This window comes from Rhipicephalus sanguineus, chromosome 4 (genome assembly GCF_013339695.2).
Source record: "Rhipicephalus sanguineus isolate Rsan-2018 chromosome 4, BIME_Rsan_1.4, whole genome shotgun sequence".
Classification (NCBI taxonomy): Eukaryota; Metazoa; Arthropoda; class Arachnida; order Ixodida; family Ixodidae; genus Rhipicephalus; species Rhipicephalus sanguineus.
The window spans coordinates 30,152,772-30,172,983 of NC_051179.1; the positions used below are offsets into that span (position 1 = coordinate 30,152,772).

General features: G+C 41.5%; 1 protein-coding gene across 1 annotated transcript; it reads left to right on the forward strand.

Annotated features, from left to right (window-relative positions):
- Nucleotides 1-556: 556 nt before the first annotated feature.
- Nucleotides 557-19,438, forward strand: LOC119389707 (ester hydrolase C11orf54 homolog). Its single transcript, XM_037657072.2, has 9 exons — nt 557-1,002; nt 1,579-1,677; nt 3,505-3,578; nt 5,156-5,257; nt 8,835-8,900; nt 10,659-10,751; nt 12,272-12,421; nt 13,900-14,013; nt 15,867-19,438. Exons 1-9 carry the CDS (start codon nt 939-941, stop codon nt 16,038-16,040), a joined length of 936 nt encoding a protein of 311 aa, XP_037513000.1. The 5' UTR covers nt 557-938; the 3' UTR covers nt 16,041-19,438.
- Nucleotides 19,439-20,212: the final 774 nt, after the last annotated feature.

Sequence of the window (20,212 nt, forward strand, 5' to 3'; positions counted from 1 at the left end):
ATGAGCATGTTGAGGGAGTTACGTGCTTGAATAGCGGTGGCAGTTCTTAGCCGAACCCTAAGCACATCATTAGCTCCAGATGAAGTGTGAGGAGTAAGGTGTGCATGTTCAAAGCATTTGAAGAGCTGTAAGAATGGATGGCACGAGCCTCTTTGCACAAACCAAAAGCTGTAGTACATTCGTCAGGGTTTTCAAAAAGCTATTATCAAAGGCGGAAGTTGGAGTGGAAACACAGCACATTCTTTAGCGAAAGTCTACAAGGTTAGAAATGTCTGTATGAATGGAAACGTGAGTGTGCACCAAATGTGCACTTCATGATGCTATCATATGTGCTCAGATTTCTCAGTTGTGGTGTGTATATCGTCTTATACCGTTGTCAAATGCAGTGCCTGTCCTCGGTGCCCAAAATGAATGAGAAATACGCATCTACTGCAGAACACCGTAATGCCAGTCTCAACGCTGAGAAACCGAAACTGAGCAGGCTCCGCTATCATCACCGCCGCAGCACACAAAGCTTCGAGGCCGACCAGTTTCGCATTGAAGTGGGTTTGGCTCAGTCGACTGTTTGGCGTTTGATTGAACGATTTCGAGCCGCACGTCAGCGCGAAAACCGGCGCCGTGCAACAAGTTGTCGCGCTTGTCTCCCCAGTGTGTGTTGTGTCTAGCCGCCCACTTTCTCCACGAGAGCGAGGCGTCGCCGGTCTGTTTGGTGATAAAACTGGCCATGAGATGACCGGAGCACGATAAAAAAGGCCCTTTTACCGACGTTGGCCGCGCCGATTGCGCTGTCGTCTGAGAGGCGAGCGTTTGTGTGCATTTTGGCACACGCCGGTTGAACCGCAGCTGCTTCGTCGTTGGCCTTGTAGCGACTCGAGAGAGCCTAACGCAACCGTCTCGGTTTGAAGGTGTCGTGAATACGGACGTCGCGACTGCATAAGATGCCGACGTCAAAGGTCGCCAAGCATCAGCTCCACTGCCCGAGCCTGGAAGACGTCGCCAAAGGTAAATGACGCTGGCATACGTGGCTCGTTTATGTGACGGCCCGTAGCAGTATCGATCGTCGTACTAAATTTGGGCTCCTTCATCGTGTTCGCACGGAAAGGAGTAGTAAAAATGTGTAGCGGGGCACCTTGCTCTCGAAATATGGCGCAGAGTACCGTTGTATCTACTAAGCACGGCATGTTTCTACTCGGGAGTGCATTTGTTACAAACATTACTCATACGTTGGGACAGGTACAGAGTTATAACTAAACGCAGTAGTCTGTCTACTGAATACAACTTCCGACTGGGAGCTATATGGCTGCATATAGTTGCCTAGATTATCCGAGAAGAAACAGAGGATTGATTTATGTGCTGTCGTAATAAATACGTGAGGAGCTTGAGAAATACAGGTGCTTACAGCTGATACTACGCTTGAGGTCATGTGCCCGTATCTATTTTTAACGAGGCTCGTTTCTGCTCGGAGCTCGTGTGTATGCCTTGATGAGCTGCTGTTCGTCGACGCAGCGTATAACTAATGAGCCTGCAAGTGATCATAATCAATATGTAAATGTTAACTGGTTCTTTCACGCTCCGCAGTTTTGAACGATGGACTTAAGAGCACGTTCGAGCATGTCGAAGTTTCTGTCGTCGACTGCCCGGACCTGAAGGAAAAGCCGTTCATGCTTGCTTCCGAAGGTGAGGTGTGGTTTGTGTTAATTACCATGCAGCAGTAACATGTCCTTACATTGCACTCCTTGGTGAGGAGTTGGGGGGGAGGTGCTAAAATTCCCCCCCAAATTTTTCAATTTTGCACGTGTATATGTACTTGCACACATACGAACTCATGCACAAACATATATAGAGTATGGTTGACCCCACCCCCCCTCCCCTTTGGAAAAAAATTTTAGCTACCCTACTGTTGCATTGGATTCCTTCTATGCAACAATCTATAATTGAAATGCCTAATAAGAGCTCTCCCGCTGTTTCTTACATGCTCTGCATATCGTCTCGTACAGCAGCTACCAAAGCTACTGCTGCAGGCCTTTATGAATATAACAGACGTGATAAAATGTAAAGCTGCTATGTATAAATCACTTGTGAATTCGTGCTAAGTCGTCTTTATTCATGCAAGTGTTCCAATAAGCGGAGAGGCGCTCCATGTCAGAGCTTTCCATTACCACTGACTCGCACTAATGAGGATGAAGCTGGCATCACGCCAAGGCAGCTAGCTGTCAGAGGAGGAAAAATGGCCGCGCAGACGGTGAATAAAAGTAACACAACGTTGACAGCAGCCCGTCTGCATGCCTTCTTGCACTATCGTCAACAGCTACGTGAAGGATGAAAGGCTTTGGAAGGCAATCCCATTTCATGACTACTATGCACTCTCGGTGCAAGCTTCCTCCTTTGGAAAGCCTCAGTAGAAACTTAGATAGAGAAGCTAAATGCCAATAAAGGTACAAAGGTGCATGCTTGCTGTTCTTGACTACAATCTTCTTCAAACACATCATACCCAATCTGAACTATTCTGCTAATACCACGACAAAATAAGATTAAATGCAGCGGAGCAATGTTGAACGGTTATCTTTTGAAACCTATGCTTTTGAACTGATCAAGTTATTCGCAGATATCTTATTTACTTTATTTACAGATGCTGCAGTCCCGTTAGGGGATTTTTGCAGCATGGTAATACAACTTTATGATGTGACTAGTTTGACAAAGAAAGAATAGAATAACATATTGATACTGGCACAATACAGATAGCACGAAATAAAAGGCGCATCAAGCACAAGTATAACAGTTAGAAAACGAGACAAAAATAAATCGTAGGACAATACAAGACAAAAAAACGCAGGGAAGGCTGCAACACCATATCATTTGACAGAAGTGTAGATAGCTGGGCCAGTTGGTATGGATCCATGGAAGTAAGTCTTGTTCTTGTCATTCCTTTCTGTGTGTGTCGTCTTGCTTTTTGCGCTGCTTACTTCCATGGATCATTTGACAGTTGATTCCATTCAATTTGTCTCCTGGGGGAAAAAAAAGGAGTATTTAAAGCAGTTATTACAGAGCAGGTTACAAAAAAGATGTAACGTGTGTGTGTGTGTGTGTGTGTGCGTGTGTGTGTGTGTGTGTGTGTGTGTGTGTGTGTGTGTGTGTGTGTGTGTGTGTGTGTGTGTGCAGTTTAACCTGCCATCTGAACTGTTGAATGTGCTATGTGCTTAGCAGATGTCTCAGTCCTAGGTGCATTGTGTTAGTCATACTTTGGTTGCGGCGAAATGCAAGAAAAAAAAAGCTCATATACTTAGGTATATACGCATGTCCTAGAAGCTCTTGTGGTCAAAAATACTTGTTTGGAGCCCTCAACTACTGCGTCTCTCATTGCTCCAGTGTTGCTTTGTGTGTGGGACTGATTCTGTCAATCAGTTCAATGTACGTAGAAATGTGTGTGTGAGCATCCTAAACGCAGTGTCAGCATGCTCTCTATTGCAGCACTGGTGCATTGTTTTGTTATCTTTTGTCCTTCAGGTATATGTGGCAAGCCCTGCTTAGCAGATGTCGGTGGTGTCCCTTACTTAGTTCCCATTGTGCAAAAAGACAAGGTAAGGGAATTACTCTGTAACCACTGCCTCCTATCACACACACAAAAAAGTTACATTTAAGTTTCTGAAAAGACAAAGTGCGTGAACTAAGGCAGCACATGCCAAGCATAGCATTCTTAGTGTAATCGTGATCATTATTAGGCTTGCACTGTATCTGCCCCAGTTGTGTGGAAGAAAACTACGAGCAGACTACAGCAACTGCTTTCCGAAGGAAGCCGATTTCAGTAATTCTCTCATGCTGTGCTGTGGGTGCATGTTAAGAAAACTGCAGTTAGACAAAATAATACAACGCCCCACACTGTGTCTTGTCTTATAATTCATTACGTGTTAGGATGTCAAATCTCTCAATTGGACTTGAAAGCAGTATGTTAGGTGACAAGTTGGTTGTTACCCTGGCTGCCACAGCCCCATTCAGATAAAAATGGTGCATCAAATTGCTAATCATATATGCACACATCAAAGAACCGGTGTGGAAAATTAATTCAGCACTTTTCGCTACGATGCTCCTCATTACACAATGTGCTGCTGTGGGTTGGGAGACCTGAAGTGTAAATTGTCATTTAAATGAGAGAACATTATAATGTTCAATCTGAAGAGAAACGGAAGCTTTTCCCCTGTTTATATCACAGATAGCTAGCGAAGAGAAGTAGAAAATGAATACTCTTATTTTCTTTATTTTTACTAGTAGCCCATTAGCCATTGGGGGTGGGGGGTTGAATTAAGAAAATAATGTGTAAGTACAATATGTGCTAAATAGGTATAGCTGGAAATTAGTGAAAAATAATTCAGTTGAACTCCTTTATAACAGGCACTGATGTAATAGACAATTTGGTACAAGAGACATCAGTGTGCCTACATCGAAATAGGGGTTCATCAGAAAAGGAGCACGTGGTACATTATGAGGGTGTGGCACTCTGCTTATGAGTTCTTGTCCTTCATTTATGAGGAGCAAGAACTGCTTTCCAGGGCATGTCTTTTATAAAGGCATTCAACTGTATTAGGAAATTTAAATACCTAGAGTTATACACTATTTAGTAACCATACACTATTTAGTAACCTAACAATGACACATGTGCAGTTAACATTGCTCACACCATGGTTACAAGCAGTTTACACCAGCACAAGCTGGTGTAAACTGCTTGTGCTGGTGTAAAAAAAAAGTATTATGCAGTTTTAAAAGATAGATATAAGCCTTCCATCGGGGTAATCTCCATGATGTCTGCATAGCATGAGTAGTTTTCAGTTACTGAAGGGCAGCACTTTTTCTTTAGCAGTGTCCTATCTTTACGATTGTCAGCCATTTCTGCTCGGGCAAATATTAGCTTTGCTTTCTCAAGTTTTTGTGTGTTTATGATAAAAAAATTTGTATGTTAGTGTGGAAACTTGCAAGTCAGTAACTCATCTAATGTTCCATTTGCACTCAGCCTCTCTCTTCTGTCAAATTGGGTCAATTGTCAGTTCTGCTGCAGCATGCATGACTTGCTGCACCACGTGCATGCTCATTGTCACTCGCCGTCACGCATAGCTGCCTCCTTGCTATTGTGTGGCATTCATAATTATAGATGTCCATGTTACAGATCTACAATTTAGAACAAGTCGTGAAGCAGACAAACGTTCCTGACCCACTTGTCATCGGTGCCGGTGCAGGTCCGTTCAATGTGGTCGGTGTCAACAGCGAGGTACGTTTCCATTGTTTTGTGACATTGCTGTTGACATGTCAACTGCAGCGAAATTTTAGACTGCATAGCAAAAAAATGTTGTTTCTGATACTGAAGCTAGAGAAAAAGAAGAAACACCATCACTACTGCTCACTGGAAGTGGCACACAACAAAAACGAAAGTGTGACCTAGAATGCAAGGTTTCTCGATATGATCATGGAGATAAGAATCGCTAAAACATCATAGAGGTGGGATACTTGGGTGGAATATGTCATTGTAACAACTGTCAAGTGCAAGTGTCATCTGCCTTGGTGCCATTTGAAAGCTGCGAACTAGAAAACTACATATGGCACTACCAGCCATGCGGCCTTGTCAAGATTGTTTTCGTGGCATTTCGTTGTAAATGACATTTAAAGGCTAGTCTTTTTGTCACACAGCATGAAAGGTTGTTCCTAATCTGTCCAACTGTCATATAATGAACATGAACATAGTAAACTTTCTCACCAGCATCATAATCAGGGCTGGGCAAAGATACTTTGAAATTGTATCGCGGTACGATACAAGATACTGGGGCAAGAAGTATTTGAGATACAGATACAAGATACTCGCGGAATAATTGTATCCGATACGATACTTCCCAATTGTATCTTAAGATACTTCGATACATTTGCAAATTTGCTGTTATATATCTATATAATGAAGCAGCAAAGGCCTACGTAGAAATGTGTTTACTTGAAAATTTCTTAACTGCGACCAGCTTTGTTTAATTTTAACAAAATACCTGTTTGTATCACAAGATACAAACTTTCTTGCTCAAGACGTATTAGTTTCATTTCTAAACGACCTATTGGGATTTCTTCAGCTATTTAACATGACAGCTCTTTAACTGCTGCGCTGTTAGTTGTCTTTGCTTGACACTTCTGTAGTTTATTGGTGTCGCTGTTCTACTTGGCGAACAGCTAGCTGGTTACCACCTACTTGCAAGTGCCTTCGCACGATGGCGCAAATACCGCTGTGCAGTCTTACCTTGTCCGCAAGCGTATTGTTTTCGTAATACCGCATCCACCGACAGGTGTACAGCAGCAACAACGTTGGTAGCGGTATTGTTTGTGACGCATCGTGTAAAGACGAGGAACTACATAGTCGGCGCACACAAAACTGCAGTGATTTTTCATATTTTACTTATCTGCTGGCGTAAAGCGTTCGTTAGCAACATATTCACTAACATGCAGTCTTTTACCATTTGTTCTCCGAGAGAACCTGAGCCGCCAAGAAACGTCTCAGACGTACTCTCGGCACAAAACGCCGCAGCTTATCACTGCTATTTACACTATTGCCACTTTGAGCTCTACTTACCTGCGGATTTGTTACAATAAGAATACTTTAAGGTGACCTAAAAAAAGTAAAACGAATATATTTAAGTCAAATAGCAAGGTGGTTCCGTATTAAACAATCAATGTGAATAAGTATACAAGGTGTTTCACGTAAGTAGAACCCAATATCAAAAAACAAGTGGCTAACCGCCGCTGAATGAAACCAAAGGTATTTGGTTTGCCGTCATGTGACACTCGTTATGGTATGTTTTGTACTAAGCTTAACTGGTTAATTAAATAAGGCCATTTATGCGACATTTTTAATATTCAATTTAGGGCCAACTGCACTTCGACACATCGTAGAGCGAATTTAAAAACGACCGACCCAATTTTTTTGGGTAGCGTACATGCTGCGTGGTGAATTTTTGCGAGCTTTTAGAGAAAGCCCGCGAAATATGAAATAAAACCACGTTCGCAGACAGTTAAAAAAACAGAATAAAGGAGAGAACGTATTTTAGCAGCAGGTTACAAAAGACATATTACAATAAACAGATGGGCGAAAAACTATGCAGAGGACTAGGTAATGTATGGGATGCAAACGGAAGACAGCAAAGAAAGCACTTGTGCTAACAATCAAGTTATCATTAAAAGAACTTTTCAAATAATTTAGCAGGAAGAACAAAGACACAGTACGTCAAAATATTTCCTGTTACGTAAATGCTTCTTCTATTGCATCTAACGTCAGCACCGATAGTGGGACAGTTGTTAGAATCTCCTTTGCATGTAAGTCAGTCTCATCGTACTATGTAAGTCAAGCTTGCATCCACAAGATCTTTCAAATCGCTGATGTGTGAAAGGCGCGAGACGCAAAGGAGCCCCATTTTTGCATTCTTGAGAGATTGCAACGAAGCATCATGCAAGACAAACTTCGATAGCGATAGTATAGCGACATCAGAATTTGTGCGAAAGACGCCGCATGCATTGGAGTACGCAGCAGAGTGCAGGGTCTATGAACAAGTGTCATGACATCAACACAACTAAAAAGAAAGAAAACATATAGAAAAAAAGTATAGGCTGTGCGTAGACGTTCGCACGCTTGTTTTTGTCGCGATGGCTCGAGCGCCACCACGTGACTCTGCTCCATCAATAGGGACGCTTAAACATCATCGCCTGTGCTCGCTGGAGCACTCTGGCGGAAATATACAAGAATGTCACTCTCGTTAGTTTTATTCAGGTGGCTTAGTGGCAGCAATATCAGCTTGAGAACCGGAATTCCGGTCGACGTTTATTGTTTCGCACGCTGGTGTTTCTATAGCAGCATCTTGTATCTTAAGATACACGATACATTATTGAATGTATCGGAAATACGGATACAGATACTCGTTTTGCAAGGCGTATCGCGATACAGATACAAGATACCCAAAGAGTACCTAAGATAGTATCGAAGATACATGTATCTTCGATACTGCCCAGCACTGATCATAATGTAATGAATATGTGCTTGTAGTGAAGATGCTGCCGGCGAGCGTCATCTATGAATACTTTCGATGGGATGAGCACTTTATGCCACCAAGGCCACGATGCATAACAAATGCTGAGTACGGTAGATAAGTCACTGATCAATGTAAATTCGGATGCGAAGGTCCTTGAATATGTGTGATATCAGAAAAGCATAGATTCAGTGTACTTGCTGACTAATCTTTATCATTCTATATTAAGACCGATGGCACCCTGTAATGCATGTAGTATGACATGTGATATACAGTAGACTCTCGTTACACGGAACCTGAAGGAACCAAGAAAATATGTTCCAGTTAACAGGAGTTCCATTTACTGAGAGACGAACAGGGTTGCATTATTAGGTACGAAACCAATCGGAGTAGGAACCAGTTGTTCCATTTAAGCAGCAATTCCGTTTAAGATATATTTCCGTTTACTAGGAGTCTACTGTAGTATACCGAAGTTTAATTAATGCTAAATGCCACGTAAATAAGTCTTGTGCTAGGAGGCGACAGTCAAGTTTAGGCGGAATTGAATTCTAAGTGTGCTAGAAAATTGGCATTAAAGTACCACGATAGAAATAGTGCATATCAAGTATTTTTATTACTTCTTGACACATTTGCGGAAGAATTGTCAGTGTGTCATCTAAGTCACACTATCGCTCAGGCTGACCTCTCTGCCTTTCTGTAAATAAACCTCTCTCTCTCTCTCTCTCTAGTGCAAGTACTAAAATGCACATGCTCTGCTGTGTGATCTTCATCAATTCATTTGTTTTTATCACACAGATGATGCATAACATGAAGTATGGAAATAAACCGTTCAACAACAGTCACTACGCAATAATTAACGAGGTGAGTGGTGGTAATTCTTTAGCATTGTCATAAGTGTTTCTTTCAGAAGCGTAGCCAGAAATTTTTTTAGGGGGGGGGGGGGGTCAACCATCCTCTTTGTATGTTTGTGCGTGCGTTTGTATGTGCACGTGTATATATGCACATGCAAAATTGAAAAATTTCAGGGAGGGTTTCAACCCCACCCCCCTGGCTACGCCCCTGGTTTTTTTAGTAGTAGCAGCTACTGGATATAAGATGCTCAGTCATTGAAGAGCTGTCCATTGTGAATATGGTTCTTGTGTGTATGACTCTCCCAGTAGATAAGGACCCATTGATCTTTCGCTCCATGTTGCTCAGAGGTCACTATGTCTGGGTTTTTAAATTTTTCATGCTTGGCATACAGAAGGCTTCTGGGTCAGAATGAAAGAGGGGTTCACATTAGCCTAGATTTCACTACAGTGAAGGAGTCGTGGCTTGCGGGAAAAGGCCATTTGGGTATCTGTAGCAGCTGCATAAAGCTAACTGGCTAGTGTTCCACTAAACGTTACTAAATGCACGAAGCGATGTTTCACGTTGAGCAAAACAGGCTTGGGGAGCACCTGCCGCAGTGAGCGAGCGTGCAGTGGTTCAAATCATGTGGGCAATAACCTAGTGACTGTCAAAGGGAGATTGATCAGGGCGTATCCTGATAACATGATGCATGTGACTCAACTGCGGGAGGGAGAAACATGCTTTTTATGGTAAAGTAGCTTTGGTGTACTAGCCATGTCTATCATGCTGCCTCTGGAGCAGTGGTTTTAAGGTGAAAGCCTTTCATATGTCTGTTTCAAAGTCGTGGTACAGCGTAAAAGAGCGAGCATGCCAGCTGAGCATGTAGTACTTTGTCCACTTCATTTTTGTGGCATTCCGTGTATAAAAAAATGAAGAACGTTCATGAGTGTGCGAGCTGTGCGTCTACTTTGTCCACTTCGTCTTTGCGTGTGAGTGTAAAAAATTTTAAAAGCACGTGAGCATGTGAATTTCATGTCTTCATTGACTTCTTCGCGTGAGAAGCAGCACAGTAGGGCCATGAAGGGTGAAACGCATGCTCCACACCAGTTCTGCGGCAATGGGCCTGCTAAGCATGCACAGTCTAGATGGGGGAAACTCGTGAATAGCGTTCGCTTCTAGTTGGAGCCAGACCCAATTTTGCTGCTTCCACTTGATATAGGCTCTGGATTCTTGCGCTGCTGTCACATTCCGAAAGCTCCATTGCTCAGCACCTATACGTCCTTGCGTGGCCTTAGAGCTTCATTGCACATTGCTATGGGTCTAACTAGGCTTTTGCCTTCATATTTTTAGGAAGTTTTAAGCATCAGTCATTATTTTCCAGCAATCAAACTTAGCAAAAAGGCCTTCTTTGTATATAATGTGCGAATGAGGCACTGAAGCTGCCTTGATTCTGACACCAAATGCTTGATACATTAGTACTATTGTAGCTTATATACATAGACTTTCTGCCAAACCCCTGCCACTGGGACCAACAGTACAACCAACATATGTTTGCTCTCTGTACTTGTATGAGAAACTTTCTCAGTGATTAAATCTGTTGGCAGTTGTGCTTAGATTATTTCTCGCATATAGGTAATAAATGTAACAAGGAAGTGGGTTATATGTATTAGAGACCTGTAGGTCCTTGAGAAAGTGCACCCGTGAAGAAGTAGTACTTCTAACTTCGACATAAAGTCTTGTTTCCACTGTGCATGGCTAATGTCCTTGTGCTGTTGGTTTCTTTCACAGGATGGTTCCTATGAGCTGGGTCGATTTACAACTTCATGCTGTGAGTTTGGCCTTATGGCTAATCTGATGATCTCCGAAGGAAAGCCAGGAAAGGTGCGTCCTTGTTAGTTTGTTTTGTTGTTGTTTGTTTGCTTGTTAAAATGTCTGATACGCCATGCTTTCAGCTGGAGCTAGGTAAACCCTTATGACTTCCTTTTAAAAAGAAAGTACTGTACTTTGTGTACAGACAGTGTGCGGTTGTGGTTCTTTAACTGGGCCATGAATAATGAATTTTGATGTCAAAACACGTTGGGTGCCAGTGTGCATCGAAACAGAGGGGCCATTATAGGCCCTGTAGCAGCAGGGGCTGCTTTAGGGAATGAATGTAGGATTAGGAGTAAGCTTGTTTTGTCATTCGAGGTATTGCTGATGTAGCCAAATTGTGCTTCATTCACCTGTATATGACTTCCATGTTTGTTAATTAATGTATATCATTGCGCTGATCAGATCATGTTCCAAGTCCCCATAAGAAGCACTCCCAATTTAAATGACACAAGTTTAAAATTATTGCATAGTCTTTACTGGAGAAGACTGCTGTTGGTTAGAGCGTGCATCTTCCCAATCATGTCAAAGGTGTGGATCATGCTGAGATTATTATGAAACAATCTGATGATTAATTATCATGAACAGTAATGAAATGTAGTTGTATGTCTCATATTTCTTAAAGAGCTTTTCACATTCCGTTTCGGTTCCGTCTGATGAACACATGAGAAAATAAGATAGTCATATCAGACCTTTCTTTGAAGACCTGAAGTATTATGTATTTCCCATCACCACGACGTGATTGTCACCACTGATGGCATCTCTGTAGTGCAACTGCCCCTTCTTAAAATCTTTCTTAGAAAATGCAGAATGTTCATGATTCTTCATGCCGGTGCATGAGATAAGCATGAGATAAGCAAAACTTGATGGAAATGCTAGTGGGAACACTGATTCCCATCTTGAATTTCATGCGAGCAGGCATCCACCTGAAGTCGTACGAAGCTCTGAAGCTCCTTTCACACTGTAGACTGTGGAAGAACTCATTAGCTCGTTCATTGTTCCCCTGCCTCGAATTGATGGGTAATTTGCCTTAAATACACTAATTAGCATATCATAGCTCCAGCCTCCTGTTTAGGTCAGATGGGGAGTGTCTGCCCTACAAGGGAATGGCTGTCCTGGTTTCAATCCCATGACCAGGGCAAATTTTTGTTCAGCTGGGTAGCTTTCTTTCTGCAGAAATCATCTGTCTTTCAATCTCTAGAGTTTATTAAAAAGAGAAAGATTATTTTGGGATAGCCGTGGGTTCAGCTTCCATCCCAAATCTTTCTGAGAAACTTGCATGCATTTCTTGTGGAAACTTTGGGCAAATACCAACAGCCATTCCTTGATTCAAGTTTTTAGTGGATTTCCACGAAACTCGGCTGAAGTGTTGTAGCAACGAAGTTGACATTTGGCACTTGTGTTATCCCTAATGTCTCTCTTGTTTGTGCATTTGATGCATCCTTTCTATAGCTGCCTGAGTCCTTATAGAATGGACTCTACTTTCTGCACCTTAGAACATTTATGAATGTTAATTTGTATTCTGCCCTCAGGTAATCCGTGTGAGTGCAAAGAAGCGCATGGGCGCGGACAATTTTGTGACTGCCATGCGAAAAGCACTTGCAGCTCATTACGGTTCCAATCCAGTGGGTCTCGGCGGTGCTTTCTTGCTTGCTAAAGGCAAAGCCAAGCTCCATGTCATGGTAAGGCTATCTTTTTGCCGTAGCAGCATGTACAGTTGGCATAAAAAGTTTTGGCACCACTAAGTCTGGGAACACTTTAAATTTCCCAGCAATTTATGATTGTATTTGGTTGTTAGTTGTTAGTGTGTTTTAGAGCAGGCTGGAAATCTGAATTAAAGGCTGCCTGCCAAAGCAGCAGGAATATTCAGCTTTTTTCCTATGTCTCGTGGCCTCTAAACCTTTGACGCTGACTGTACGGCTTTCCTTTCTCTGTTGCTCCTTTTAACGGCATATGTGCAATGTTCTTTCACAATTTTGCTTTCCTGACCACAACCGTGATTTTTCAGATAAAATTTTGTCTAGGGTCTGGCTAAATCAAGCGAGACAGAATTCTGAACGTTTTAGGGCATCTTTACTCGTTGTGAGGCACTAGGCAGTCTGTGAGAGATGAAATGGAAGAGCAAACATGCGGTCTTGTTGGTACATACTGAACTCCGAATTAACAGAGCTAAGATGGGGCATAGAAAGAAGCAACAAGACCATGCGCTGACTAACGAGTTTTATTTCGATGTATATACTGCTCTTTCTATGCCCCATCTTAGCGCTGTTTTTTCCAAGTTCAGTATGACATGAGATTTTGTAGACTAAATCGAATTGTGTCGGAAGCAGATTGAATCAAATGGTATATACAGTATTACTACTACAGCAGTCTCTCAGTAAATGGAATTCTCTGAAACGGAATTGCTGCTTAAATGAAACAACTGTCTCTGACATGATTGGTTTACTATTTGAATTCCACACCCCTGTTCATCTCTCATAAATGGAACTCCTGTTAAACGGAACATATTTTCCTGGTCCCTTCAGGTTCCATTTAACAAGAGTGTACTGTAGTAAGTTCCTATGGCAGAAATGCTACTATGGTCATGGAGTACAATGACTGTTAATATACACTCAAACTTTGATATAGTGAATACGAATGTAATGAATTATCAGTTAGAACAAAGCAAATTAAGAATAGTATTGCCATAGATACAGTGTTATACATGTTTTTAACGAATTTTTGGTTATAATGAAGTTATTTTCGTGTCAGATGCGACTGAGTTATAATGAGAATTCCAGAATTGCATATCCAGAATTCTTCAGACATTTTGAATTATTGTGGTGTAGTGTCTGGCAAAAGTCTGGCTATCTGAGCGACGTAGACTGCTCCATCAAGTAGGCCCTAATGCCTTATGCCTTTACTATATGCATATGGGGATGTGATCTTTTGTACTTTTCTGTCAATTTTGTGTTTAATTCGGGTGCAGTTAGCATTTTGAGATACTCGTAAACCACCAGAAAAATATTTATACTTATGAACAGTGGCTATTTAACTTGGAGACTGAATCCAATAGGTTTAATTCAACTTGATATTATGAAATTTTCAATGTTTGGACACTCCTAGAGTGCAGTGCTTTTGCTTGTATTTATGATAACTTTAATTTCCCCTTTTCTTACAGCCAAAGTTTTCCACAGCACCACTGCTGACGAATGAGGCCATGAACAGCTGGCTTAAGTTCTTTGAGATGGATGCACCCCTGGTATGCTTGAGTGTGTTTGTCTCCCATGACCCGGTAAGTGACCTCTTTTTTTGCAATGTGCTGCTTGTAATCTCTGCATGGGTGGACCAGTAAATGTTTTTCTGTTCAGCAATAGCTTCTTTATGCAAAGTTGAATACAGACATAATGAAGCTATATTCGAAGCAATATTTTGTTTTCGATATATGACAACCAAATGAAAATTGGCGACTGCAAATTCACATTCAGAACCATGCAGTGTAGTTGTACAAATTAATTTAGGCCAAACCATCATTTTTGCAGATAGTGAGCCCTGTTGCCTTTGTATTGGTGGAACTACAGTAGCCTCTCAGATAAATGGAAATCTGTTAAACGGGACTGCTGCTTAAATGGAACTAGTGCTTCTGACAATATTGGTTTCGTTCTCGTATTCTGCAACCCTGGTCATCTCTCAGTAAATGGAACTCCTGTTAAACGGAACATATTTTCCTGGTTCCTTCAGCTTCCATTTAATGAGAGTCTACTGTAGTGATAAAAATGTATCTTTCTTGTGTCTAAATAGCTTAAGCACACAAAAAATTGCAAGTCACTTTTGCTGAAGTTTCAGGATTGTTTCAGGCTTGCACTGCATATCGAACGTCAAACAATTTAGTTTAGTTTGTTTCCAACAAGCATGTTTACATGCATGTTTGTGGCATATGACAGCAAAAGCCACTAGAAAGCAGCTTGACAAGGCTCCCATATCCCTTGCTTACAAGGCAGTGTAGGGCAGAAACACTGAGTACACTAATCAAACAAATAATTACAGTGTCACCAGGACAAGCAGTGACAAGCGGTACATTGCGGTAACAAAATTGTAATGAAACGACATGAAACATTTATGTTTGTTTCATTTATAGCTGTTAAAAAAAATCGCAGTTTCGCCGCAAGGGCTACGCAGTTAATGCGATAGCAAGAAATTGTAATGTTATACGAAGTGAGGCTAGCAGCTAATTCTTTTGGATCCGATCTCGCGTAACTGATCTAATGTCGTAAAGGCCAATGTACAGCGAAGCTGAGGGGAAGCCTTGGCGATGAAATGCAAAGGAGTGCAAAGCTAGGCGAACATTAGCATGGTTTAGCACAGAAGGAACGTCCTCTCCATTTGACCACCTGCATATCTCCAACCGTCAACTCACCTCCCTCCTCCACTTGGCTTCGCTATACTATGCTATAATCTCCCTTCTCCCCTCCCTCACATCACTCCTCCTCACTTTCCTTTCCCACCTCTTGTTATACTATAGTATACACGGCTATGCTAGGCTTTAATCTGTTCTTGAAGGTAATTGGAATTAGCTGCCGTAGCTGCTCTAAGAAGGCTGTGCTACTCACTTGTAGGTTGTGGGCTTCCTTGAAAAACAGTAGCTGGTAATTGTGTGTTTTATGATCATTCAAACATTAGTGAAGGCAGTAAAATTCTCCACGGTGATCTGCAGGCAGCTATTGGGAAACATTTGTTTCACAATGCAGTTTTATTTTAGTTGTCGAAGTGGAATCATGTTGTAAAAATTGCTAGCATCAACTTGTTGCTTGTCTAAAACCAGTTGGTATGACTGGTTTCAAGTCTTACAGTACATTCTGTCACCTGGGTTAAAAAGTTTTTTCGCTCCGACTTTTATACTTACAAGTCAAATTACAATGTCAAAAGTGTTGCTACCTCATCTTAAAAGATATGCCTCTGCGTTAATATCACTCCCATGAATATGTCTTAGTTGCTACATCTTCCTTGTTTGTAAGGAATTCAAATTAACTTTGTGAAACTTCTTCTACATGTCGCAGACTAGCGCCTTTTGTGCCGTTCCGTGTAGAATACTTCCATTAGTATTGTGCTTTGACCATCTGTTTTCCATCTTTGCTGCGTCATATGCAGGGTTGGGATCTTCGCATAGAGCACACCCACTGCTTTAGTGACCACAAGCAAGGCGGACACTACCATTACGACACTACACCTGAAGAGGTCGAATACTTAGGCTACTTTAATGTGGCAGAGTGCATGTTTCGGATTGACGCACCCGTGTCGACGCACCAGATAGGCAGGGACTGATGTGTTTTTTGTTTGAAGTGATTTTCTTCTCTTGAGAACTTTAAGAAGTATTATGGGAGGCCATTTGAAAAGAAAAGGCGTAGCTGTTGTCTCTAATCAATTAAGTTGAACGTCAGCATAACGAATAGATATAATTACTGAATATAACGAAGTACATAAAAAAATGTCTTGCCACTATTGCAGTGTAACTAACACACTTATAATGAACATTGCATATAAGAAAGCTATTTTTGTGTCAGACGTGACTTTGTTACACCAAGGTTTACTGACTGTGTCACGTGGGCAGTGTTGATCCTAATCGTAGTCAACTGTCATTAGAGTATGTGAGCTTAACTAAAGTACAATATTTTTGTTGGTACAGCAGAATAGAAGCTGTGAATGCTTGAGAATGATGCATAGAAAAGCCTCACATGTGTAGAAGTATGATCCACATTAATTCGAGCTTAGTCAACACTGCCGCTATGTCGTGAACCTATAGTCATTGCACTAATAAGTGTCAAAGTAATCTTCAGAAGCGTTTATTGAAATTTAGCATAACAAAATTTACCGTAGCTAGTGACAAATCAAGAGTGCAAGTAAAGCCTACACAACGAAACGTGCACCTTCATTGCTCCAGGCATGCTCACTTTCTTGGAGACATTTGACTTTGCACGGTTGTGTGTAGGCCAAGCGCTCGGAGAGAATTGGTAGGTGTAGGTGCGTACAGAAGCAGCTTGCTGCCTAAACTGCGTGCAGGTGAAATCGGGGACATTGCAATGCTTCAGGCTTTTCATTGGTGGCCCCGTAAGGTTCTGTAAAGGCCACTGGGCACACCTTAGCCCACCACAGCCTTGATGAAATAATTGAGCATCTGCTGCTGCTGTGGGAGGCAGAGAATTACTGCCTCCGGGTACCTACCGGTAAAATGGGTACAAGCATGCTTCTGGTTTGGTGCTTGGCATAACGAAGTACATATTCACTTGGGAGGGCACCCACCCTGTGGGATATTTGGTGGCATGGGACTGCCAGACCTAAGCATGAGGTCATCCTCTTTTTTTCTTTAGGATCTTAACTAAAAAGTTAGAAGATTTATCATGATAAGTATTTACTAGTACCCCTTAAGAAACCTGCTGGTCAAACTTATCTCGGAGCCCTCCATTGTGGCATCCTGTACATCTACAGGGATGCTTCGGGATGTTTAACACCAACAGCAATAATAATCACTACCACCAGAATGAGGAAGGTGATATCATGGCAGTGCCTTGTTAATGCAAAGCAAGTGCTATGGTTGTCAGGGAGAACGAAAAAGATGGGAAAATTAGTCAAGGTTGTGTGTGCCAGTGACTATGACTATTTATTCACTGTGCTACATTACTGGCCTATCAGTGTCGCAGAGTGGCATTTGCCAAAAAGTGGAGTTTCGAGTGGAATTATGCAAGTACAGCACATTGTTCAATGCCTCAACACTTCTAGATGGGCGCCGCCTCATATGAAGTGCCTTTCTTAACATATCACTTTTTGACATCTGAGGTGTGGTCTGCATAATGTCCGGCCTCACTTTAAACAGTGTGGTTTACTGCAGGGACATAGTTTTGAAAACTATTTTGTTGCTGCTGAGTTAAAAACAGTTTCTAATCTACCTAATACAAATTGCTTGTAATGTTCTTACTGTGGAGATTGAAGATATGCTATCCATTACGCCATTATAGTTGCAAAATTGGCCGAATTGGCAAGGATATTTCATGTTGCTATGCTGATAAAATCTGTTGCACAGAAATAAATCAGCGGTGTTGTATCATACGTCCGTACCCGGGTTACTAAACTCTTCCTGTGATTCGTGATAATCTATAATCTATGCTAAGTAATGTTCTAATGAGAGTATTGCTGATCTGTAAATTGGAGCTACTGTTGTGCCACTTCATTTGCGAGTGCCAAAATTTCAAATTGGGTAGTCTGGTTTATGTGTTAAATTATCATCTCATGGCAGTTCAGGTACAGATATTCAAAGTGCTGTTAACCTTGTAGAGCTTACTGACATATCATCAATTTAATACAAGCAAATTTTATTTGATGCTTTGACAACATATGCACGTGAACTCAACCATGATGGCGGTTGGATCCTGCTGGGAACTTTGTCTCTGACATTATCATACTTGATGAATAGGAGGTCCTCCTTAATTATATCCATTTCAGAAGGTGGAAATAGGGTCCAAAATTTAGTGTAGTAGGTACGCACTATGTTTTGTACTGGATGTTCTAGCTGTTGTAGTAACTTCACTGGTGCCTGCGTTGCAAAGCATAAAATGGCCGTAAAGCATTCTGCTTTGACCTGTTCAAAATTTTGTCGCTAAATTGCTAAAGCTGTAATCAGCCATTGGCTCATTCTATATCGTGTAATAGGACTTGTTCGATAGTTCATTTCTAGAACTGAAGATGCAGTAATTATATTGTGGTTACTTAAATTGCATGCATTCTGTGTAAAGTACTGCATCTGTTTCATCTCATTCACAACAGTGACTTGAGCAGAATGCAACAGCATCACTGTCAGTATTTACAAGTAACTTGTTCAAGTGGAGGGCAGAGTAAGAAATGTAGCACTGCTCACCTGCAATGAGCTTCTTTTATATGTTCAGAAGATAACCTGTAACAGCGTTTTCACCTTATTATTCCAACTTTAATGTTTTTGACCTTTTTTTTTTTAACTTTGCCATTCATTGTACCTTGATATACCTGGCCTTTCTTTGCCTAATTTGCGTATGCTTACAGAGACTCTATGCTATATTCTGGGTTTCTTTCTCTATCCTGCCCTTGTGCTAGTATGGGTAAAAATGAGTTCCGATATATTTGCTAAACTGTCCATCATTTTATCAACCATGACTGCTTCAGGGCAGTTTTAAAAATGCTCGAGCTTGTGATGATATGCCTTACGGAAATTGCCTAGAAAACGAGCTTGCTAAACCATCAACTGCATGAGGTAAATTACTGCACAAAAGCTTTTCTGTAAGTAGACGCATATTTTTGTCGTTGGCAATTGCACTTGCAGCATTTTGCCAATACTTCTTTCTTGCCTTTTCTCTGGGACTCAATGCTTAGTCATATTGTTTGCCGCATGTGTAAAAGGTTATAAAAGAACTGCACTCCAACTGTAAAATGAGTGACTTTGCTGTAACTGTTAACTTGTAATAAATGAGTGATGTAGTAGTTGTATTTGGAGCTTGCTGAAACAAAGTATTGCCTGTAGTGATTGTTAGATTCACCATTGCCGTGAAAGCTCCGTGCAACTGCATTATTACTTTTACCTTTTTTACAATGTGCTATACAATTTTTTTTGGAGATATGGTATCACTTCTGAATGATACTCATCTGTGAAATAAACCATGACAGCCCAATACAATGGAATAAATTTATTGCACAGTGTGGTCTAGTCTTTTGCTTCAGGAAAGAATTGTGTGAGAGTGGTTGTTACTTGCTATGTCGCCATTTCACAGCCAATCATGGGTGACCACTTACAGTGATGACACAGCAAAAAAACAATGACAAGCGTACATAGGCAGAGTCGTCACGTGCATGACAATTCCATGCGTGCACCAGTCTCTTTCACATTCGCTGGTTTATTTGCAATGTGAAATCACCTATATAGAGGGTGTTAGTGATCAATATCTATGAAAATCAAAGCAATGTCTGCAGTTTGCCAGAAATACAAAAAAAAAAAACAACTGTGGTTACCTTAGCGGGTCAACTTCATTAATGAAAATGAAAAGCTTTATAGAGAATGCCAATCGGACTCGCTCTTTAGCACACAGTACCATTCACAAAAAACTTTAATTTCATGGAAAATTTCGTTTCACGAATCGCTCGTTCATGAAGTTACGTCTTTTTGTCAATGCACTTTGTCATGCAGTGACTCCTTCATTTCATTGCTGCCACATTTTCTCCAGCTGTTGTGAACATTATTGCTAAACCTCCATGTAAAGAAGCGTGACCATGTCCACGTCAGTATAACGAATCGTGTTCATCCGCAATACCACTGTAGCGAAATTTCACTTCTCTCATGGCAGCAGAACGAGGCGATGGGCGCCAGTGGTCATACTTGTTCACGAACACGCATTTCAAATCGTGCGCCGCGCGACCGAGTGGCCGCCGAAGCGGAGCACGTCTGCGTTGCCTCCGAAATGAGCCACGGTATCTCGGAG